This window comes from Cricetulus griseus, chromosome 5, assembly GCF_003668045.3.
Source record: "Cricetulus griseus strain 17A/GY chromosome 5, alternate assembly CriGri-PICRH-1.0, whole genome shotgun sequence".
NCBI lineage: Eukaryota > Metazoa > Chordata > Mammalia > Rodentia > Cricetidae > Cricetulus > Cricetulus griseus.
The window spans coordinates 180,240,742-180,265,917 of record NC_048598.1 but is presented as its reverse complement, the minus strand read 5'-3'; the positions used below and the strand labels follow the sequence as shown (position 1 = coordinate 180,265,917).

General features: G+C 40.9%; 1 long non-coding RNA gene and 1 gene segment (V, D, J or C); one reads left to right on the top strand and one right to left on the bottom strand.

Moving 5' to 3' along the window:
• Positions 1-11,086: 11,086 nt before the first annotated feature.
• LOC113831602 lies at positions 11,087-11,656 on the top strand. The segment is given in 2 exon segments: positions 11,087-11,132; positions 11,238-11,656. Coding segments are annotated over 2 exon segments (465 nt in total).
• A 12,238-nt stretch (positions 11,657-23,894) lies between these two features.
• Positions 23,895-25,176, bottom strand: LOC113838590. The gene is made up of 2 exons (XR_003488707.1): positions 25,142-25,176; positions 23,895-23,993 (listed from the first exon to the last, which is right to left on the bottom strand). It is a non-coding gene; the product is annotated as an uncharacterized LOC113838590 (long non-coding RNA).

Genomic DNA, 25,176 nt, shown 5'->3' with positions numbered 1-25,176 from the left:
GATTTAATTTTGGTAAGTGATATTTATCCAGGAAACTGTCCATTTCCATTAGATTTTCGAATTTTGTGGAGTACAGATTTTCAAAGTATGACCTAAAGATTCTCTGGATTTCCACAGTGTCCGTTGTTATATCCCCCTTTTCGTTTCTGATTTTGTTAATTAGTGTGCTCTCTCTCTGCCTTTTGGTTAGTTTGGCTAGAGGTTTGTCTATCTTGTTGATCTTCTCAAAGAACCAACTCTTTGTTTCATTGATTCTTTGTAATGTTTTCCTAGTTTCTACTTTATTGATTTCAGCTCTCAGGTTGATTATTTCCTGGCGTCTACTCCTCCTTGGTGAGTTTGCTTCTTTTTGCTCTAGTGTTTTCAGTTGTTCTGTCAGTTCTCTAATGTGACTTTTTTCTAGTTTCTTCATGTGGGCACTTAGTGCTATGAACTTCCCTCTTAGGACTGCTTTCAGAGTGTCCCATAAGTTTGGGTATGTTGTGTCTGCATTTTCATTAGAATCTAGGAAGTCTTTAATTTGTTTTTTTATTTCTTCCTCAACCCAGGAATGGTGCAATTGGGTGTTATTCATTTTCCAAAAGTTTGCAGGTTTCCTGCCATTTGTATTGTTGCTGAATTCTAGCTTTAATGCATGGTGGTCTGATAAGATACAGGGGGTTATTTCAATTCTTTTGTAATTGTGGAGGTTTGCTTTGTTGCCTACTATGTGGTCAATTTTGGAGAAGGTGCCATGTGGTGCTGAGAAGAAGGTATATTCTTTTGAGTTTGGATGGAATGCTCTATAGATATCCGTTAACCCCAGTTGGGCCATGACTTCTTTCAGATCCTCTGTTTCTTTGTTAAGTTTTTGTCTGGTGGTCCTGTCTAGTGGTGTAAGGGGGGTGTTGAAGTCTCCTACTATAAGTGTGTGTGGTTTTATGTGTGGTTTGAGCTTTAGTAATGTTTCTTTCACAAATGTGGGTGCCTTCGTATTTGGAGCATAGATGTTCAGGATTGAGATTTCATCTTGATGGACTTTTCCTGTGATGAGTATGAAATGCCCTTCTTCATCTCTTTTGATTGATTTTAGTTTAAAGTCCATTTTGTTAGATATTAGGATTGCTACACCTGCTTGTTTCTTGAGGCCATTTGATTGGAAAATCTTTTCCCATCCTTTTACTCTGAGGTATCGCCTGTCTTTGAAGTTGAGGTGTGTTTCTTGTAAACAGCAGAAAGATGGATTCTGTCTTCGTATCCATTCTGTTAGCCTATATCTTTTTACGGGTAAGTTAAGGCCATTGACATTTAGGGATATTAATGTCCATTGTTCGTTGGTTCTTGTTTGGTTTGGATTTATTGTTGGTGGTGTCATTGTGTGTGGATTTTGCTCTCCTGCTTCTTTTTGTGTTTGGCAATATTAGATTATCTATTGCCTGTGTTTTTGTGCATGTAGTTATGTTCCTTGGGTTGGAGTTTTCCTTCCAGAACCTTCTGTAGTGCTGGATTTGTGGATATGTATTGTTTAAATCTGTTTTTGTCATGGAAAATCTTGTTTTCTCCATCTATAGTGATTGAAAGTTTTGCTGGGTACAGTAGTCTGGGTTGACATCCATGCTCCCTTAGTGCTTGTAGTGTATCTATCCAAGACCTTCTGGCTTTCATAGTTTCCATTGAGAAGTCGGGTGTGATTCTGATTGGTTTGCCTTTATATGTTACTTGGCCTTTTTCCTTTGCAGCTCTTAATATTTTTTCTTTATTCTGTAGATTTGGAGTTTTGATTATTATGTGTCGGGGGGACTTCTTTTTGTGGTCCAGTCTGTTTGGTGTCCTATAAGCTTCTTGTACTTTCATAGGCATATCTTTCTGTAGGTTGGGGAAGTTTTCTTCTATGATTTTGTTGAATATGTTTTCTGTACCTTTGAGCAGTGTTTCTTCACCTTCTTCTACACCTATTATTCTTAGGTTTGGTCTTTTCATGGTGTCCCATATTTCCTGGATATTTTGTGTTAGGGATTTGTTGGTCTTGAGGTTTTCTTTGGTTGATGAATGTATATCCTCTAGCGAGTCTTCAATAGCTGAGATTCTCTCTTCTGTCTCTTGGATTCTATTAGTTATACTCACTCTTTAGTTCCTGATCGTTTATCCAGCCTTTCCATTTCCAGCATCGCTTCATTCTGTGTTTTCTTTAATGTGTCTAATTCAGCTTTCATGTTTTGAACTGTTTCAAGAGCTTCCTTCACTTGTTTGGTTGTTTTATCTTGGGTTTCTTTAGCTTCTTTAAGAGATTTGTTTATTTCTTGAATATTTTGGTTTGTCTTTTCCTCCATATCGTGTAATTTTTTGCTTACTTTTTCTTCTATTTCTTTAAGGGATTTTCTTGTTTCCTCTTTGAAGGTCTCTATCATCTTGCTCAGATAATTTTTGAGGTCCATCTCTTCTTCATGCACTGTGTTGGGCTTTTCAGATCTTGCTGGAGTGGAGTCCCTAGATTCTGGTGGTGTCATATTGGTCTTTCTGTTGTTGAGCGGGTTCTTATTCTGTCTTCTTCCCATATCTTTTTCCAGTGAGTGCAGGTAGGATCTCTCTATCTCCTCTTGTTACTCTGTAGTGTGTGTGGGCCAGGAATTCAATGTCCGAAGCTCTGGATGGTTTTGCCTCTCCTCGTAGCCTCCTCACTCTGATGGCGTTAGGCCTCTTGGTGGATCGGTCGCCGGGAATGGAATGAAGAGTGGCCTGTACCCAGATTCGGGGAGCTCCTCCCTGCCTGGACGTGTCTGTTTCAATCAGGGACGAGCCTGGAGGGATCTGGGTGGATGGCGCTTAGGACAAGAATTGGGTAAAAGCAGGGGGTGGCTCACCTGGTCTGCAATGAGTCCACGGAAAGGGCTTTATTACTTATTTATTATACTGTTTCTCCCTTCTCCACTCTGCCTCTACACCTTTCTCTCCTCTCTTATTCTCTTGTTCGATTTTCCTGTCCACTCCTACAGCCCCCTTTGTCTTTATGTGTCCTCTCTCTCTCTCTCTCTCTCTCTCTCTCTCTCTCTCTCATATACATATTAGTTGTTTGTGTGTGAGTGTGTGTGTGAGTGTGTGTGTGAGTGTGTGTGTGTGTGACATATGATGCTCTGTACAAACTGCAACATATTTCTTGAGACAAGTTCTATGACTGCCTGGAATTGGCAAGTGGTTACACGGGTGGCCAGTGAGTACTAGTGATTGTGCTGTACCCGTATCACTTAGATGCCATAAATTGTTGACTGCCAAACCCGGCTGTTTTGCAGTTATGAAGATCTAAGTTTTGAGTTCAGAACCTGCTCAAGGATTCCAGTGTGGCAAGATCTTGAACTGCAGAATCTGTTTCCACAGCCCTATTACAGTTGCTTTTTGAATTTGTAAGGAGATCTGACCTGCACAAAGTGCAGACCGTCACACAAGGCAGACGTGATTACGTGTGGTGAGCAGCACCAGATCTTGAAGACACAAAAGAACAGGAAGATTATTAGCCCTAGACTCAGGGCAGCTCAGAACCAGTGACAGTCTAGGGGACCATGTGGCATCTCATTGACTCTGTGATCAGTACACTACCCACAGAGAAACATAGACACATAGCATAAACAGTGTACTTTTTAAAGTTCTCATCCAATGTTGCAATATATTCCAATGGTCAAGTTCTTGTGTAGCATATATGAGACCTTGATTCAAATGGTAATATTTCAGACATAAGTATCTCATTTTGATTAACAAATACTGTGTTTGAAACATGACTACTTCACGTTGAAGGTCAGGACACTGTTTCTCTCATCAAAGAGTTCAATTCCATTTTTCATCTCATGGAAAACTCACTCTGTCACTTGTCTAAGTTTGGAGTCATCAGGACAACAGGAAACTCAGGGAGCACTGAGTAGAGAGGTGACGTCCTCATGATGCTGACATCTCCCGGCCCCATTCCTCCAACCAGGCTGCTTTATCTTGACGAATGATGTGGACAGAAGAGACTGCATGAAGCCAACATCTCTAATCACTACAGAAATGGATATTAAACGCAAAAGAATAAGGTGACTGTAACCAGTGATATGAGTGCCATGTACCCAAAGAAGGAATCAAACCAAGGGTTGAGGGGATGGAAATGGAGTTGGCTGTGCTGTGTAAAAATGGGTGTTTGCTAGTAAGACATCAGCAAGCACTGTGTGGGTCTCAGAAAATGACTCACAGTAGGTGATGGGACCCAACAATCTCACATCGGGGTGAGTAGACTAGGGAAGCAGAGTGGGTGCAGGAAAACAGGGTGAAACTCGAATTAATAAAAGACCCAGAGACTGATATTGAAGTTCAAACTTTAAGCTGAGGGTCACTAAAGCAAAGCAGCTACCCAGTAGCTTCTGACCTCTACCTCAGGCTGAATGGGTTGATCCTGTCTCCATGAGCTTTCACCAAGCCTCAGACTAACCTCTGCTGAGCGTGGCTGGAAAAATGAATGCCTCTTCTTGAGACACTGATTCTGTCTTATAAACTCCGCTAATGTTGGGATTAAGGTGTGAGTTTTAATTCTCTTTTAAATTCACTTTTCTGTAAATCTGTGTGGCCTTGGAGTAAAGGAGAACATTCTATCTCTTAAATCTGACTCCTAGGATTCAAGGTGTGTACCATCACCTGCTAGCATATGGCTGCTGGGACTAAAAGTGTCTGCTTGGTTTCTAAGGCTTGTAGCTGCCTTTGCTTTTCTGAATCATCAGGGAAGATTTAATAAATCATAAATAATATACCACTATAAAAGAGAAGTATGGAGGGAAGAAAAAATGAGACATGAGAGTAGGAGGGGTCAGAGGGTCAAAGGAGAGAAAGAGGAAGCAGAGACAGGGAAGTGGGATGCATCCATGTAATCAAAGTATATTTCAAATGAGCATGGGGTTTGTTTGTAAGCAGAATGCAGGACATAGATGAAAACACAATATTTACAAATAGCATTGGATGTTAATATACATATACCTGTCTGTCCTTGTATGGGTGTCTTTTTGTAGAATTATCTCAGTTGCTGTATGACTATGCAAGTCTGGGTCAGTTAGCTTGAGAAATGCAAATTTTCTCAAAAACTATAAATAGTTTACATTACAAAGTTTATCAGAGCATTGTCTGACCAAGGGAGCTTCTGAGGGCTCAAGTGCCCAGGGAGACTGGGATTGAGGGTTTGACTTAAGGTTCTGACTCTCCCTTCCCTTGACCAAGTCTCTGCAGACATTCCAGCTCCCCATCCTGCCTAAGATCCCAGTGACTCTCAAACACCAGAGGCTGAGGACACAGCTCAGCTGACCCTGCCTTCCACATTTCAGTGTGATGCAGACACTGTGTTGCTCATAAGCACAGTCTGCTGTTATTTTTACCTTCTCATTCCGGTGTGTGGTGTTGAACAAAATAGCGAGATTCCAGAAAATTTTGTGACTCTACTTCACACTATATGTGAGAATGACATGCTGTCCAGACTCAGAGGGGTGTCAGCAGCTGAGGGTGTGGATTTCCTATGCTGCTCCTTAACCTTTTCTGTCTCTTTCTGTGTTTGCTTTGATTTAACCTCCCTACCACAAAGTTCTTGAGATCCCTACTCAGTTTCTTAAATATCATTTCTGATCACTAAGAGCCCCAAATCCGGTCCTGAATTCACTTCTTGATTTTTCAGAGATGTTCAAACACATTTAGTATATGATACCGTGTTCCTGCCTCATGGCATGAGCATGGACTCACTGTAAAGATTCCCATTTTTGCTTGACAGGCTTGCACTATGTGACTGATAATATTTCTTCTATATCACACAAGAGAAACTCAGATAGAACTAGCAAAAACTTTCTGAGTATACATTTTACTCAATAGGCAATTATACGCAATAGGCAAATGTCAGACACCTGAAAGGATAATTATAAAACTTGCCCTGTGCCTCCTTTTATCATCTCAGAATCCTCCCCCAATGCAAAACCGCCTCAGGCACAGGCTGAAAGTCCAGGCCTAGATGAGTAGCCACATCTCCTTCTCACTGGAGCCTCCAGAAGAGCATGGCTGTCTTGGTGCTGCTCCTATGCCTGGTGAACTTTCCAAGCTGTAAGTGTGCAGATTTTCAGGAGGGAACCAGGCAGGTCATTATAGATTGTATGACTGATCGTGATTGGTTTGTCTCAGGTGTCCTGTCACAGGTGCAGCTGACAGAGTCAGGATCTGGCCTCATAACCCTCACAGATCCCCTGCACTGCCTCTTGGTTCTCATTAACTGCCTATGGTGTAAACTGTGTTCACCAGCCTCTAGGAGAGGTTCTGGAGTGGATGGGAGTAAAGTGCAGTGTTGGAGGCACTGATTCAAACTCAGCTCTCAAATCCCATTCCCAATCACCAGGGACACATCCAAGAGGCAAGTTTTCTTAAAACTGAACAATCTGCAAACCGAGGACACAGCCATGAATATCTATACCAGAAACACACAGTGAGGAACTCCAGTGTGGGCCTGCTAGAAACGTCACTACAGTGACACTCATGACCAAAAGGGGGCCAAGGGTCCTAGGAAGACTCCCATGACAAGTCTGGGGTGGTTTCAGAATCTAGAAAATTCTGGACTCTGCTGCATGGGCATGTGATTTTATGTCAGCACCTGTGGTTTCCTCTTCCATCCATGGAAATCCTCTAGAGACCTCTCTTCTGGCATATTCTACTCAATTTCTGTGTTCACATACTAGAACAAAACATTTACCCACAATGCATCTGAGATATTGCTGCTCTTTATCCCATTCAATGGTGCATATTTTTATATAAACCATATATGTTCACCTATGTTTATACATTTACTTATGTGCAGGATATCTCAAAAGGAGTCAGCATTTTTTACATTTGCTGACAGGGTAAGTTGAGTAAAGAGGTTTGGGATTTTGAAAACTCTTTTCTTCATCCATTTCATTTTTGTATATGTGGTATAGAATCCACAGCTTCTCTAAATTGGTATCATTTTGCCAAGTAGCCATGGGAACCGAAATTCCAATAGTGTTGTTCTTCTACACCAGAAGATTCCATAAAAGGATAGAGCTGGTTATCCTGTTTGACAGATTCTATTTTGCACATGTGTATCTTGGTAAAAAAAATAGCTTTCAATAAAGTCCTAAGGAATTAGCCCACAACATATCGAATGACCAGTCTCTTTTTTTGTGTTAACTCATAAAATTCTACTACCTCCATATATGTAGACCAGTAGAGGTTCTTATTAACTGTGGTCAACAGTCATAAACACAGTATTTTAGATAATCCCTCTCATGTAACTAAGTAATCTTTACAATTACACTGTACAAATCAAGGACACTCTTCTATAATTTTAATTTCCCTGACATCCAATTCCTAGAGTACACTTGATAATAGGTCCTTGTGTTCTCTTGGTGCCTGGCTGTCATTTACAAAATATCCTGCAGGTTCATTCAGCTCTATTACTGTGTAGACTCTTCAGAACATGATTACCCATTCAGCACTAAAGAAGCAACTGGGGATTTATGTGCATTTCCTGACATATGAAATAGCAGCTCATAACCATCTATAAGGACAGATGCACTGACTTTGTAACCATTAAATATAAACTACCCACACAGAAATACATACACATAATTATAATAAAATATTTCTGTAATTTTCCCCTTCCAGCGCTGGTAGGTATTCACATTTATGAGTTCTTAGGTGATATAGATGAGGCCTGGATACAAATGTTAATATTTCTTAGCCATATTCCTCATATTTTGACTAATAAATACTATTTTGTGATACTGCTATTCCCTGTTAAAGATTATTACCATGTCATTCCCTGTTAAAGTGCATCCATGAGATCAGCAGGTTCTCAGATACCCCAGGGAACACAAAGTTGAGAGGTGATGTCCTCATAAACAGACATCTTCTTGTACCACATCCTCTGATTGGAAACCTTCTTCATGACCAACACACATAGGTAGAAAAGTTTTCATAAAACCAACATCTGTATCACCAGACAAATGGATATCTCCCAGGGCAGGGACTGTAGGATTCACCTTCATGTCCAGCTTCTAATCTGAGTGCTGTGGATAAAACTGAGACACTCATACTGGGATGCAGGCCCCATTCCACAAAGCCATCTCCTCCATCCTGAATTCTATCAGTACACACTTTACACATTAATGAAACTATTGTAAACTATAAAACAATACATTATATACTCATATTAATACTAAAGCTTACGTTAGTCAGAGACATTCCTATATAAATTATATTGGCTTTTCATACAAGCACATACATGTTATTGTATATAAAATATTGTGTTTCTAAGAGTTTACAATGAAGATATAACATAGTAAGGAAGCATTCATGAACCCACCTAGAATATACACTTATACACTCTAAAGATTGTATTGAAAATGGGAACAAAAATAGTGATCAACATATTTGATCAAGTACTCTTTCCAAACATATAATCAGAATGCTCCATGGAGCTTATTTGCTAAGATTAAGATGTGTTAGATTCATGGGAATTTTTTTAGCTAGATGGGAACTCTTACCACACCCACATAACTCCATGTGAAGGTAAATGCACCTCTATTTCCACAGATGATTCTGAAGTCCTGAGTGTGCTCCAAGACTCTGTTTCATCCAGAGGCATATCAGTGAACATGAGTGAAACTCAGGCTCAATTACTTTGGGCTGGAATGACTGTAGAACCAGGGCTGGCCTTGAAGTTGCAGGAGAAAGGTGTGTAAAAGAGAGAGGCTCCTTGAAGGTCAGATAGAGAGGCTCCTTGAAGGTCAGACAAACAGCTGTACTACACAGAATTCATGTACTTGGTACTTAAAAAAGCAAATGATTTTTAAAAGAGAAAATCACATATTCAATTATTGGTTTTTAAACCAATTATTGCCAATATGAAAATTAATAACATGAAGCCAATCTTCTAAATAGCTTTAAAACTCAGCATGTGATGGAATTGATCACATTGGTTGACAGGAAGGTTCTAGGAAAAGATGAAGGAAGGGAAATAATGATCATAATATTTTGTGTGAAATAAAATGTTTTCCAACTAATTATTTTTTGAAATGCTCCATGAGGTGTTTGGAATGGCGGTGTACACTCTTAATCCTGTCACTGGGAAGACAATGACAAGAAAATATCTCATACTTCTATATCAGATTGGTATACATAGTTAGTCCAGTCCATCCAGGGTGACCTTCTAAAATGACAGGAAGTCAGAGATTCACTTCATCCACCTATGCATATCTGTTTCTTCCTTTGATGTGATGCTTTGTGTGTGTTTGTTTCATGATAACATAGCCCACTAAATGAGTATACATTTGTCGAGCACATAAGTAAGCAAGTGACTGACCAAACACTTAAGAATAAGAATCCTCCTATCAAACAGAAGAAAATTATAAAAATGATTGCCTTCAGTATGAATAATTTACCTTAGAAAATTGCCTATTCTTAGAGGCTTCCTTTAGGGGACTTATGGAAAAGAGAAACTCAAGGAACAAGGAAATATAGAATATTAATACAAACAAATTCTAGAGTAACCAAACACAAAAGTACTTGCTAAATAGACTCATGCCAAGTGCTTCAATATAGTAAGAGCAATGTGCATTCATATTTGTAATAATTCTTCCCAGATTTTTGTTACCACAATGAAAATATCAGATAACCCCAATATGAGATATACTGAGAATAACGACTGAAAAATGTTCAAGTAAAAATCAGAGCACCAGGCATGGGGGACACTGCCCTCACAGTATAGGAGGCCATCATTGCTTGAATGAGATGGCTGGATCACTAATGCTCACACCAGTCTCTACCTCTGCCACTCTGAGGACAAAGATCATGCACACACATAAATGGACACAGATGTGGGGTCTCCCCAACAAGCACCAAACAGACATTCTCTGAGAGCTGACTGAACTGGTTGGCTCCATCTCTGCACTCACTTCCCCAGTGGAGTTTATTTCCAAGGCACAGAGCAAATTCTTCTCCTCTGTGGTCTCACACAGCATACTGAAGACTGGGAAGGTGCTTTCCTGCCATGAGAGAATCCAGAATGAATTTGAGACTGTGACTGTTGGGTGTTCTGATTTCTGTTATGTAGGCTTTGTAACTAGAAAGGAAAAGGCAGGAAAAGACATCTTAAGTGAAGGAGAAGAGGATCAGGGTACAGGGAAATGCTGGAGTTTTGAAAGGAAAAGTTGGGTGTGTGAGAGAAACTAGATGGGTAGGTAGGAAGTGTGAGAACTGCGGAAACTAAAATTAATGTCATATAAATGCCATAAATTTGTGTGTTGTTATAGAAAATTATGAAATGTCCGATTAGGTTGACTATATGAATATGGAGAAATAAAAATTGGCCTAAGACAGTAATGCATTACCTAGTGTGAGGTAGAAAATGGAAAGTAGAGTGGGGATTATAAAGTGATCATAAGGAAAACTCAGGAGGTGAAAAAGTGAGTACAGAAAATATAAAATGTCTCCATAGGAACCACTGAGAGGACGACAAACAGTAAAAAGGAGTGCCCCACATGTAGACTTCCTGAGGCCTTAGGACAGCATTCTGTCAGAAAAGAGTAAAATCCAGAAAGTCTCAAGTGTTCCTGTCGAAGGGAAGGAGTTCTGTTAGAGGCAGCAATGAACCTGTCCACTCTCCACCTCAGGGAGAAGCCGTGTCCAACACAGACAGAGGGAGAGACTGAGCACATATCTAAAAATACAACACTGGTTGCAGCGTTTCAAATTCTCACTAATAATTAGGAGACATGACAGTGTGCAAACACAGTGTGTGCTGTGTGTATCCTAAAAAGGAACTAAATTAAGTGTGGTGAATTCTTCACATGGAAAATGTGTGCACAGAGAAACGTTACTCTGTCAATTTCTGTGTCTGTCATCAGTGCAACTGATTCCTTTATCTGCTCTGATCATCCCAGGTCCGTCTTTAGAGCCTGCTATAGCAGGAAGACATGCAAATGAGGCTTCTCTGTGCCCATGAAAACCAGCCCTGCCCTGAACCTGCAGCTCTGACACAGTAGCCCAGCCCGGGATTCTCAGATCCTCCCCTTCTGTGATCAGCACTGAACACAGGCCACTTGCCATGAACTCAGGACTCAAATTAGTTTTCTTTGTCCTTATTCTAAAAGGTAACTTATGGAGACAGACAGCTGTGTGTTCTGTTCACAAGAGAGAAAGAAAAAAATAATTAGCTTCTGTGACAGTTTTCTGACTAGAATTTTCTGTGTTTGCAGGTGTCCAGTGTGAGGTGCAGTTGGTGGAGTCTGGGGGAGGCTTAGTACAGCCTGGAAAGTCCCTGAAACTCTCCTGTGAGGCCTCTGGATTCACCTTCAGTAGCTTTGGCGTGAACTGGGTCCGCCAGGCTACAGGGAAGGAGCTGGAGTGGGTCGCATCCATTAGTAATGATGGTAGTAATAACTATTATGCCAACGCTGTGAAGGGCCGATTCACCATCTCCAGAGACAATGCCAAGAACACACTGTTCCTACAAATGAACAGTGTGAAGTCTGAGGACACTGCCACATATTACTGTGCAAGAGGCACAGTGAGTGAAAGCTGCTGTGAGCTCAAACACAAACCTCCCTGCAGGATGCTCAGGACCAGCAGGGGGCGCAGAGAGCACAGGTTCCTCTGGGTCAAGAAGAACCTGTAGAGAAGGGTATAAAGGACTGGACTCCTCTGTGTCTGGGCTGCTGCTCCATGTCACAGTCGGGGATTCTTTCTACAGGCGTGGTGTCCCAGAATCCTTGAAGGGTCCACAGGTTTATTTACTCAAATTTCAGTTATCTGTGGATATGTGTGTCTATTATAACCCTTCCCTCTGTTGCTGTCTCTCTCTCTGTCTTTCTTTCCCTTCCTTCCTTCTGGTCTCCCTCCTTCCCCCTCCCTCCCCCCCTCTCTCTATATATATGGTTGGTGTGTTTGTGTGTGTGTGTATCTTTGTGTTTGTGTACATATTGGTAGGAGGTGACTTCCTCTATCACTCTGCATCATGTGTTTGAGACAAGTTTCATCACTGGCTCTGAATCTCACAACTTGCGTAGACTGGTTGCCCAGTGAGTGCCAGTCATCACAATGATATATGCCTCAGAGGTGGGCTTACTGGTTCCCTACCAAACCTACCTCTCTTTATAGTTACCGAGGACTAAACACAGGTCCTTGTTCTTGTGTGATTAGAACTTGAAACACAGAGCTATCTCTACAGCCACATTACACAAGTTTTTCATGAAGGATGTCTCTGACTTGAACACCAGGCCTAGAGTCACACAGGGCAGATGATTCTGTATGGGGACCAGGGTCATATCCTGAGAAACAAAGGCCCCTTGAGATTGTGGAGCCCTAGACTCATCGCAGAGACTCAGTAAGAGTCTGGGTTACAGCACTGTGTTGGTTCAACTTAGGTAAAACAAGCAAACCAGGCAGGTGCAGAGATCCATGACCCGATGACCTTCAGTCTCTATGTCATCGTCACACAGGCTATGGGCAACAGACCCAGTGCTGCCCCAGCTGTGGTGTCAGTAATAACATGGGCATGAGGCCCCAGCACTGAGTCATGAGGTCACTGATGCTAGTGACACTCTGGGTATCAGTTCTCTGCAAACAGCTCCTAACCCACTCATGGGTAATGTGTAACTTTTTGTTTCTTTTCCATTTTTTTCTTAGTGGTTAGCTTGTACAGTTCCACAAAAAATGTGTGTGATGAATTTTCTTTTAATCTATTATTCACTTTTCTTTCCTACAAGCTTCTAGGTGTCTTACATAGGCTGCTGTAGAAGAAACACCATGTGTAGGACCTCTGGCTAATTCTGAGCTCAGGTTCTTTATCTGAAGCTCAGACCACTCAAGTTGTGGCTCTTACAGGAACCAGAATGTAGCATTTTCCTCAAGTGTTGTGGGATCGCATACATAGTCATTATGAAGGGTGCTGGGCACTGGAAGACAGGAGAAAATGTTTGTTCAATGAAAGCACCATGTCAACTGGGTACTGATCTAGGTCTGTAGGATTGTGATGGAGTGGTGTTGCTGTGATGGTGGACAGAACACAGTGGTGTCCTGTGAGTTCTGGGGAAGTGGCCTGGAAAGGGCCTGGTTACTTCATGTTCACCAATAGAAAGTGGTTCTCATTTTCAGTAACTTTGTTAAGTTTCATTTTGGTAGGATATTTGGAAGGATGAAATTGTAAAAAAAAAAATGTATTACAAGTGTGTCTTCTGCAATAAAAATTTGCGTCCTTTGAGAGAAACGGAAGAGAAGAGGATATTGGGTAATGGAAGACTGGCTGGTTCAGGGGATGTCAGGGAGAATTGATTGATTCTCTGCTCTTGCAGTTATTTATAAAGAAGTTCAGCAAGGAGAAGAAGGAGTCTTTGAGGCACAGGTGTCCCAAAGCAGCCCAGCCTCCCAGTCCTGTGTCTGCTCCAGTGTCGCTATAGAGCTTAGCTCACTGAAAGATAGCAGCAAAATGGTTATTCAGTACACATTTGTCCTAAAAGAACTGACAGACATGAATCTGAGTCAAGTGTGCAGTGAAGACAAGCCCTGCTTCAGGGGATCTCACCCCATCACTGACTCCAGTGTGCAGTGAAGACAGCCCTGCTTCAGGGGATCTCATCCCATCAGAGGAAGGAAGGCAACATGGACAACTCAGGCTCTCATCTGATGATTGGAGGAAAAGTGGCCTCACTGCTGGGATGGGGGTCATCAGGATGATCAGGGCGCTCTCCACCATGTGAGAACACCCTGACACTCGTTCTTCTCAGACAGAGATATGTTTCTTTTCCTTTTTTAAATCAGCAATACATTTATTTTTGTCAAGTTATGAATTAACCAGAAAGATAAATATAAAAATGACAAATACAATTTAATTAGTGTTTAAAAGTATTTGGTTTTACAGAAGTAGATTTGAATCTTTGGTGTCTGAGAAAATGTTGATTCTACCACAGATCCCAAAAAGAAAATGGATTTCTCTAGAGGAAAGAGCTTGAGTCTGAAAGGATGAATTGATGCATAGCTATTTATAATAAAAATATAGAATAGATGTGTGTAAATGCATTTGAAGAAATAAGTCTGTTTTTTATAATTTTCTCTTAACATGAGATTCTCAAACAACAGAAGCTCAGAGCCCTTGACATGACTCAAGCCTCAAAGCTACTTACATAGTCTGTTAGCACTTCTAGAAAAGCCTTTTGACCTTGGCCTTTGAAAGGACACATCACTGTTTTAGATGTTGCACTCGAAGCTCAGAGTACAAAAGCAAAAGTTTGCAAATACACTTCCTGAAAACTGAAATGCTTCTAAAACAGAGAAAGCAACAAAGTGTGGAGAAACTTAAGAGGAAGGAAGTGTACAGAGACCACACACCCCACGGAGAATTTTGTTAGTTATTCTTTGGACCATGATAAAATACCTGAAAGATTTTACTCATGGAGTCTGTTATTTGCCTTTCTTTTGCTGGAATAAGATATCTTAACCAAACCAATTTACGGGACCAAAGGTTAATTTTAGCTTAGGGCTTCAAGGGAAAAGTCTGTAATGGTGGGGAAGGAGGCGGTCAAGGAGCTTGAGGAGGAAGCTGAGAGCTAACATTGTAACCACATACAGGAGGCATCGAGAGGAACCGGAAGTGCAATAGGCTATAAACTCTTAAAGATGCCTCTAGGGATGCATTTCTTCTACCAAGTCTCCACGTCCCAGAAGTTCCAAAACCTCTCACTCTAGCCACAAAAGAGAGGAGTCATTCATTTGAGCTTATGGTTTTTCCTTGCTCTAAGGTTCTGACCAGGTCATAGAGAGAAGTCAGGATGACAACCTGAAGCCCCCATGTATAGTCCTGAGGCCCTACACCTGCTAGATAAGCCATGTCTGAAAACTTCTATATCATTCCAAAACTTGGACCCAGGTGATAATGCATATGAAACTCTGAGTGCTAAGAATAAGATTTCATATCCAACACATAGCAGAGTGCAGTCCCAAGTTAGGAATTTATACCACAGTACCAAGTCACATAACTTACTTAAAAAATGGTCAAAGAGATGATTGAATACCTTCCTCAATGAAGGCAACAAATGACAAACCAGAATGTGAAAAGTTGTTCAGCATCAAGCTGAATAGCTTTAATAATATGTTTTTAGAAAATGTTATCCTAGATTTATAGAAGTACTCTGTGTGAGGATGACTATGTTAGCCATACCTTTCTAGGGGAACAGAATAGGTGGGATGAAAATGTCTTAAAAGGGGCATATTAAATTGGCTTACATGATATGGTCTCAGGCCTCATACAGAGATGCTAAGGATATAGCAGTTGCTCGTTTCACTAGACTGGATATTTCAGTACTCCTAATCTGATGCTGATGGTTTGAAGATACTTCAAGAGCTCTTGGTATGCTGTCTATGTTGGAAGCCCAAGCTGCTGATTTTTTTGTTTTGATTTATTATTTCAAATACAGAAAAACTTGCTTCACATGTCAATCCCTTCTCCCTCTCCCTCATCCTCCCAACCTTCCCCCCAAACTCCCTCCTGCCCCCACCCAACCCCCTCCACTCCCCTGGTAGGTATGACCCTTGATGGGGGCTCCCCAAAGTCCACCACATCATCCAGGGAGGGGCTTAGGCCCTCGACCATGTGTCCAGGCCAAGAGAGCATCCCTTTACGTGGGATGGGCTCTCAAAGTCCTTTCTTACACCAGGGATAAATACTGATCTACTACCAGGGGCCCCCTAGAGTGGAGAGGCCTCCTCAATGACATCCACGTTCAGGAGTCAGGATCAGTCCTGTGCTGGCCTCCCAGACACCAGTCTGGGGTCCACGTGCTCCCCCTTGTTCAGGTCAGCTCATTCTGTGGGTTTCACCAGCCTGGTCCCGACCCCTTTGATCTTCATTCCTCCCTCATTGCAGCTGGTTTCCAGAGTTCAGTTCAGTGTATATCTGTGGGTGTCTGCCTCTGCTTCCATCAGCCACCTGATGACGGCTCTAGGATGGCATAAACATTAGTCATCAGTCTCATTATAGGGGAAGGGCATTTAGGTTATCCTCTCCATCATTGCCTAGATTGTCAGTTCATGTCATCCTTGTAGATCTCTGGAAATCTCCCTAGTGCCAGATCTCTCCTCAGACCTATAATGGCTCCCTCTGATACAGTATCTCTATTCATGCTCTCCTCTTTTCTTCCCCCCACACAACATTTCTGCTCCTCGATTTCCTCCTTTTCCCTCCCCTTCTCCTCCTCTCATTCTGCCAGCTCCCTTTCCCCTACCCACATGCTTCCAATTATCTCAGGAGATCCTGCCCCTTCCCATTCCTGGGGTCCATGCATTTTTATCTTAGAGTCCTTCTTGTTTCCTAGTTCCTTTGGTAAATAGGAATGTAGGCTGGTAATCCTTTCCTCTATTCCTAAAATTCATAAATGAGTGAGTACATACCATGTTTGTCTTTTTTGACTGGGTTACCTCACTCAGGATGGTTTCTTCTATTCCTTCCATTTCTGTGAATTTCAAGATTCCATTGCTTTTTTCCGCTGAGTGTACTCCGTTGTATTCATGGACCACATTTTCTCTTTCCATTCTTCAGTTGAGGTGCATCTAGCATCTAAGTTGTTTCCAGATTCTGGCTATTACAACCAATGCTGCTTTGAACATGGTTGAACGTATGTCCTTCATGTATGAACGTGCATATTTGGGTATATACAAAGAGAGGAATTGCTGGATCTTGAAGTAGACTGATTTGTAATTTTCTGAGCAACCGCCATACTGATTTCCAAAGTGGTCTTACAAGTTCGCACTCCCACCAACAATGGAGGAGTGCTCTTTTTTCTCCACATCCTTTCCAGCATAAATTGTCTTTGTTGTTTTTGATTTTAGCCATTCTGGCTGGTGTAAAATGGTATCTCAGAGTTGTTTTGAGTTGCATTTCTTTGATGGCCAAGGATTTTGAGCACTTTCTTAAATGTCTTTAAGCCATTTTAGATTCCTCTGTTGAGAATTCTCTATTTATTCCTGCACCCCACTTTTTAATTTCAATGATGGGTGTTTTGGTGCCTAGCTTCTTGTGTTCATTATATATTTTGGAAATCAGTCCTCTGTCAGATGTGGGGTTGGGGAAGACCTTTTCCCATTCTGTGGGCTGTCGTTTTATCTTACTGACTGTGTCCTTTGCCTTACAGAACCTTCTCAGTTTCAGGAGGTCCCATTTATTAATTGCAGATCTCAATGTCTGTGCTAAAGGTGTAATGTTCAGGAAGCCGTCTCCTGTGTCAATTTGTTCAAAGTTACCTCCCACTTTCTTTTCTAGAAGATTCAGTGTTACTGGATTTATGTTGAGATCTTTGATCCATTTGCACTTAAGTTTTGTGCATGGTGAAAGATATGGATCTATCTGTAATCTTCTGCATGGCCGAATCCAATTGTGCCAGCACCATTTGTTGAAGATGTTTTCTTTTTCCATTGTATAGATTTAGAATCTTTGTCAAAAATAAGGTGTTCCTAGATGTGTGGGTTAATATCAGGGTTTTTCAATTCAATTCCATTCATCTATCTTTCTATTTTTGTGCCAATTTCAAGCTGTATTCATAACTATGAGTCTATAATAGAGCTTGAAGTAAGGGATGGTGATGCCTCTAGAAGATCCTTTATTGTACAGAGTTGTTTTGGCTATACTGGGTTTTTATTATTCCATATAAAGTTGAGTATTGTTCTTTCAAGGTCTGTGAAGAACTGTGTTGAGATTTTGATGGGGATTCCATTGAATCTATACATTGCTTTTGGCAAGGCTGTCATTTTTACTCTGTTGATTCTACCTATCCAAGAGCATGGGAGATCTTTCCATTTTCTGGTATCTTCTTTAATTTCTTTCTTTACAGACTCAAAGTTCTTACTGTACATGTCTTTCACTTTTTTGTTAGTGTTACCCCAAGATATTTTATGTTGCTTGTGGATATTGTGAAGGGTGATGTTTCTCTGAATTCTTTCTCATTGTATTTTTCATCTGTATATAATATGGCTAATTTTTTTAGTTAATTTTGTATCCTGCTACTTTACTGAAGGTGTTTATCAGCTGTAGGAGTTCCCTAGTAATGTTTTTTGGGTCACTAACGTAGACAATCATATCATCTGCAAATAGTGAAAGTGTGGCTTCTTCCTTTCCAATTTGTATCCCTTTGATCCCCTTTTATCTTATTGCTCTATCTAGAAGTTCAAGTACAATTTTGAAGAGATATGGAGAGATTGGACAGCCTTGTCTTGTTCCATATTTTAGAGGAATCACTTGGAGTTTCTTTCCATTTAGTTTGATGTTGGCTGTTGGTTTGGTGTATATTTCTTTATCATGTTTAGATATGTTCCTGTTATTCCTGTTCTCTCCAAGATCTTTATCATGAAGGGATGTTGGATTTTGTCAAAGGCTTTTTCAGCATCTTGTGAGATGATCATGTGGTTTTTCTTTTTCAGTTTGTTTATATGGTGGATTACATTACTGGATTTCCATATGTTGACCCATCCTTGCATCCCTGGGACAAATCCTATTTGATCATGGTGGATGATTTTCTGGTGTGTTCTTGGATTCCATTCACCAATATTTTATTATTTTTGCATCGATGTTCATAAGGGATATTGGTCTGTAGTTCTCCCTTATAGTTGTATCATTTTGTGGCTTGGGTATCAAAGTGTTTGTAGGCTGGTAAAAAGAGTTTGGCCATGTCCCTTTTGCTTCTACTGTGCGTAACAGTTTGAGGAGTACTGGAATTAGCACTTGTTTGATTTTCTGGTAGAATTCTGTAGTGAAGCCATCTGGCCCTGGGCTTTCTTTGGTTGGGAGGCTTTTGATGACTGCTTCTATTTCATTAGGGATTAGAGGTCGATTTAAACTGTTTATCTGTTCTTGGTTTATTTTTGGTAAATTATATCTATCCATAAAACTGTCCATATCCTTTAGATTTTCGAATTTTGTGGAGTACAGGTTTTCAAGTATGACCTGAAGATTCTCTGGATTTCCTCAATGTCTGTTATATCCCCCATTTCATTTCTGATATTGTTAATTAGCATGCTCTCTCTCTGCCTTTTGGTTAGTTTGGATAGAGGTTTGTCTATCTTGTTGATCTTCTCAAAGAACCAACTCTGTGTTTCATTTATTCTTTGTAATGTTTTCCTACTTTCTACGTTATTGATTTCAGCCTTCAGTTTGATTATTCCCTGGCATCTACTCCTCTGTAGTGACTTAGCTTCTTTGTGTTCTAAAGCTTTCAGTTTTTCTGTCAGTTCTCTAGTGTGACTATTCTCCAGTTTCTTCATGTGGGCACTTAGTGCTATGAACTTTCCTCTTAGCACTGCTTTCAGAGTGTCCCATATGTTTGGGTATGTTGTGTCCACATTCTCATTAAATTCTAGGAAGTCTTTAATTTCTTTTTTTATTTCTTCCTCTACCCAGGAATGGTGCAATTGGGTGTTATTCATTTTCCACTAATATGTACATTTTCTGCAATTCGTATTGCTGTTGAATTCTAGCTTTAATGCATGGTGATCTGATAAGATACATGATGTTATTTCAATTCTTTTGTAACTGTGGAGGTTTGCTTTTTTGCCAACTATGTGGTCAATTTTATAGAAGGATCCATGTGGCACTGAGAAGAAGCTATATTCTTTTGTGTTTGGATGGAATGTTGTATAGATATCTGTTAAACCAAATTGGGTCATAACTTCTATTAGATCTTTGTTTCTTTGTTAAGTTTCTGTCTGATGGTCCTGTCTAGTGGTGTCAGGGGGTGTTGAAGTCTTCTACTACAAGTGTGTGGGGTTTAATGTGTGGTTTGAGCTTTAGTAATGTTTCTTTTACAAACGTGGCTGCCTTCGTATTTGGGGCATAGATGTTCAGGACTGAGACTTCATCTTGATGGATTTTTCCTGTGATGAGTATGAAATTCTCTTCTTCATCTCTTTTGATTGATATTAGTTTGAAGTCTAATTTGTTAGATATTAGGACTGCTACATCAGTTTGTTTCTTAGGCCCATTTGATTGGAAAATCTTTTCCCAACCCTTTACTCTGAGGTAAAGCCTGTCTTTGAAGTTGAGGTATGTTTCTTGTATACATCAGAAGGAAGGATTCTGTCTTCATATCCAGTCTGTTATCCTGTATCTTTTTATAGGCAGGTTAAGACAGTTGACATTGAGGGCTATTAATGTCCATTGATTGTTGGTTCATGTTTGTTTTGGATTTATTGTTGGTGGTGTCATTGTGTTTGTATTTTGCCTTCCTGTTTCTTTTGGTGTTTGGTAGAATTGGATTATCTATTGCCTATGTTTTTGTGAGTGAGTTTTATCTTTGTTGGGTTTGAGTTTTTCTTCCAGAACTCTCTGTAGTGCTGGATTTGTGAATATGTATTGTTTAATCTCTGTTTTTGTCATGGAACATCTTGTTTTCTCCAACTATAGTGATTGAAAGCTTGGCTGGACACAGTAGTCTGGGTTGGCATCCATGCTCCCTTAGTGTTTGTAGGATATTTATCCGGGACCTTCTGGCTTTCAGAGTTTCCATTGAGAACTCGGGTGTGATTCTGATAGGTTTGCCTTTATATGTTACTTGGCCTTTTTCCTTTGCTACTCTTAATATTTTCTCTTTATTCTGTAGATTTGGTGTTTTGATTATTATGTGTCAAAGGGGGGGACTTCTTTTTGTGGTCCAGTCTGTTTGGTGTTCTGTAACTTCTTGTACTTTCATAGGCATATCCTACTTCAGGTTGGGGAAATTTTCTTCTATGATTTTGTTGAATATGTTTTCTGTACCTTTGAGAAGTATTTCTTCATCTTCTTCTATACCTATTATTCTTAGGTTTGGTCTTTTCACGGTGTCCCATATTTCCAGGATATTTTGTGTTAGGGATTTGTTGGACTTGAGATTTTCTTTGGTCGATGAATGTATATCCTCTAGCGAGTCTTCAGTAACTGAGATTCTCTCTTCCAGCTCTTGAAATCTATTAGTTATCCTCACATCTTTAGATCCTGATAGTTTACCCAGCCTTTCTATTTCCAGCATCCCCTCATTCTGCATTTTCTTTATTGTATCTATTTCAGCTTTCATGCCTTGAACTGTTTCGAGTGCTTCCTTCACTTGTTTGGTTGTTCTTTCTTTTGTGCCAGTGGTATGGAGGTGAGGGAATAGAGAAAAGGCTAATATACATGCATAGAAACTGAGACAAAGCAGAGTTATCTAACCACTATGTCAGAGTCTGGAACTGCAGGGTATTTATTAGGTACAGCACAGAAGACCGAATTGGATAGTCTCAATAGGATGGATCCCTAGGTGAGTAGTATCTGGATGTAAACATCTGGGTGGAGGAAGAAGCCTACACTAGTCTTTGCACATGGAGGTCTATTATTCATAAACAATGAAACTCAGATTCTTAAAGAAAATTTTTTCATCTGTCTTCAGCCTGGCTCATATGGGTAATGGTTTACTAGTGTCCCATGGGTCCAAAACTTTGGAGTTCCCAACATGCTTGTGTACATGGCTACAATTCACAATCACTCAGGATTTCACTCTTCAAGGCTTCCTCCAATCCTAGGCATGTCTGTCTCTGACAGCAGATGCATTGTGACCAGCTACTTCAAGCTCTGCTGCCTTGTCTACCCCAAAATTATAGACAGTATCTTGTCCTGCTGGCAGACAGAAACCCATCCTTCCTTGACTTGCATTTGTTGGGCATTTTGTCAGAATCACAAAAGTAATGACGACAAACATTGGTACCAAGAATTGAGAGCCATTGCAGAAATAAACCTGTGGTTAGGTTCCTGGAGGACACTGACATTGTTTCTGTAGGAGGATTTGGAGCTATAAGTTAGAAAAGACCTTCAATGCTGGAAAAAGATCTTAATGGGTTGTCCCGTGGGAAGCTTGGAAGACAATATTAAGAGGAAGCAAGCAAACAAGGAGGACCCTAAGAAAGACATCCATGGACCCCTCAAAAAGGGAAATGGACAAGATCTCCTGAGTCAACTGAGCATGGAGAGAAGAAATGAGTGAGGAGAACATGAGGAATCAGGAGAGTTGGGTGGGGGGAGGACAGAGAAGAAGAGCAAGGAAAGACATACATTGATAGAGGGAGCCACTATTGGGTTAATCTTGAACCTCGCACTAGAGAAATTCCCGGGAAGCCACAAAGATGACAGCAACTAAGAATCTAAACAATAGTGGAGAGGCCACCTTAAATGCCCTTCCCCTATAATGAGATTGATGACTACCTCAAATGTCTGAGACTTCATCCAGTAGCTGGTGGAAGCAGAAGCAGAGATTCACTGCATAAACACAGAGCCTAACTCCTGGAGTCCAATTGTAGAGCGGGAAGAGTGACCAGTAAAGGTGTCAGCACTATGTTGGATAAACCAGAGACATAGCTGAACTGCAGGCTCCAGAATGTAAGCTGGGGAAGCTGCATAAAACCGAACTAGGCCCCATGAACGTGGGTGTCAGTTGTGGGGTTTGAGCAGTCTATGGGAAGTGGAACTAGTATTTATCCCTAGTTCATAAACTGGCTTTTCGAAACCCATTCACTATGGAGGGATACTCTCTCAGTATAGATACAGTGGGGAGGGCCTCAATGTTACCCGAAATGATGTAATAGCCTTTAATGATGCTGCATGGGAAGCCTCAACCTCTCTGAAGAGTGGATGAGGAGAGGGATGGGGAGATAGTGGGGGAATTGGGAGGACAGCAGGATGAGGGAACTGGAATTGGTGTGTAAAATGATATTGATTTCTATATAAATTAAAAATGGCTTGAAAAAAAAGAATAATGAAAGAAATGAGGAAAATCATTGTCCAGCTCATGAACTTACAGAGATTAATATGAACTCCATGGGGACCTAGGAGAGGGTCCAGTTGTGTGATAAACTGAGCAAGAATCTGTCTTCATTCTTTGTATATGCTTGTGTGACACTGAATTTAAAGATAATAGATTAATATGTTTATCAAAGGAAAATTCAGGCCAGGAGAGCATTCAGACTGATGCTGAGGAAGGAAATGTAACTGTTAAAGAGTTTAACATCATTGAAGAAAATCCTCCTCCATGGTTTCAGAGAACTACTAAGGACAAACAATGTTAACAGAGAAAGAGTCCATTCCAAGACCTTGCGAAAGGCCACTGTATGAGTCTGTGGAGGTGAAGGTTTCTCACTGTTTGCTCTCCTGACATTTCCTCAAGCTACAATTGTTACTGCTGCTGTTGCTACTGCCCACTCCTTCACTGACAGTGGAGCAAGAGTTTGCAAGCCTTCTTCATGGAATAAAGGCCAGATGCTCTCCAGGAAGATCTCGGGCTCCAGAGAGGGATGACTGGGGCACCCCCTTTTAAACTGAGTGACTATAGGTCTTTACCTCACAGTGAGAGATGGCTATTCTGGAACTACTCTGGCTATTGATTCCCAAGGCTGTAAGACACAGATCCTGGATCTCATTATCTCTGTTGTGATATGGCTGTTGTTACTAGCTGTTGCTGTTTGACAAAGAATGACCTCCATATGGGCAAGGGAGAGACCTCCACACCCTGCTACATCCACCCCAACTCATCAGTGCATAGGGCAGGTGGGAGAGCTGGCCCTGAAGTCATAAGAGCAGGAGAGGTGGTCCTGCCCCTCATCAGCTACAGTACTCTGGAAAATGGCCTCTACACCAGGTAGAGCTGACCCTGAAGGTGTTGATATGGAACATCTGACCCTGAGGACATGAAAGCAGGAGAACTGGCTCAGCCCTTGCTAATCTCTGCAAGGGAAGAACTGACCAGGACAAGGCAGGAGAGCTCACCCTGGTGGTAAGGACAGGGGAGACCTGGCAGACTGACCATCGTGCCATTATCCAGGCCATGAACCAGGATTATGTATTGGTACACCCCAAGATCCACCCCATATGTTACCTCCTGGAGCACCGTAGAGACTGCCACTGCAGACCAAAAGATGCAGGATCTCACAGCATGAGGCAACAGCAGGATAACCAAGAGGACTTCTAGCATCACCTGTGTAGACGAAACCAGAAGTTTGATCCAGACTAATGACCCCGCTATGAACACTTGCAAGTAAAGATATGTGGAAAACAAGAGTTCACTGCACAACTCACTATGGCACATTACAGCTTCCATGGTAAGATGTTTTCCTCTATTTCTTCTTTTCTTTTTTGGACTTGTTTTCATTGAACTATATATACATTTCCCCCCACTCTTCCCCTCACCAATTCCACCCTCCCCCACGCCCCTCAAGCTCCCACTTTACTCCATTAACCTTGTCCTTTTTCCCTTTCATAGGCAGACACATGTATGTCACTCTTAGTGTCCCCTTTGCTACTTAGGTTTTCTGGGGTTGTAGACTGTATATTGGTTATCAAAATATGTCTAATATCCACTTATAAGTGAGAACAAATTATTTTGTCTTCCTTGGCTATCCTGGGTCTTTTGTTTTTCCATCTGATCTAGGAATTGTTCTCTTAAGGTCTGTGACCCAAACAATTCTACCAGGTAACTGCTAAATCTGATAAACATGTTCAGCAGACTGTCAGCAAACAAGATTAACTCAAAAAAATCATTAGCCCTACTATATATAGACAATAAATTGGCTGAGAAAAAATTGGAGAAACATCACCCTTTACAATAGCCACAAACAACATAAAATATCTTGAGGTAATTCTAAACAAACAGATGAAAGTCCTCCATGACAAGAACTTTAAGTCATTAAGAAAAGAAATTAAAGAAGATAACAGAAAATGGAAAGATCTCCCATGCTCATGTGTAAGTAGGATCAACAAAGTAAAAATGGCAGTCTTGCCAAAAGTAATCTGCAGATTCAATGCAATTCCTATCAATATCCAAGCACAATTATTCACAAACTTTGACAGGAAAATCCTCAACTCTATATGGAAAAACAAAAGACCCAGCAGAGTCAAAACAACCCTGTTCAATAAAGGAAGTTCAGGAGGCGTCCTCATCCCTGAATTCAAGCTCTAATTTAGAGCTATAATCCTGAGAAAAGCTTTGTATTGGCATAAAAACAGACAGGTGGACAAATGGAATCAAACTGAGGACCATGATATTAACCCACATATAGTGGGAAATTACCAATACGGACTCAGGTAGAAATATAAGGGTATTTAATAGGGAAAAGCCTTACTTACAGAGCAACCTAGCCAGCCAGCGTGGCCGCAGTGTG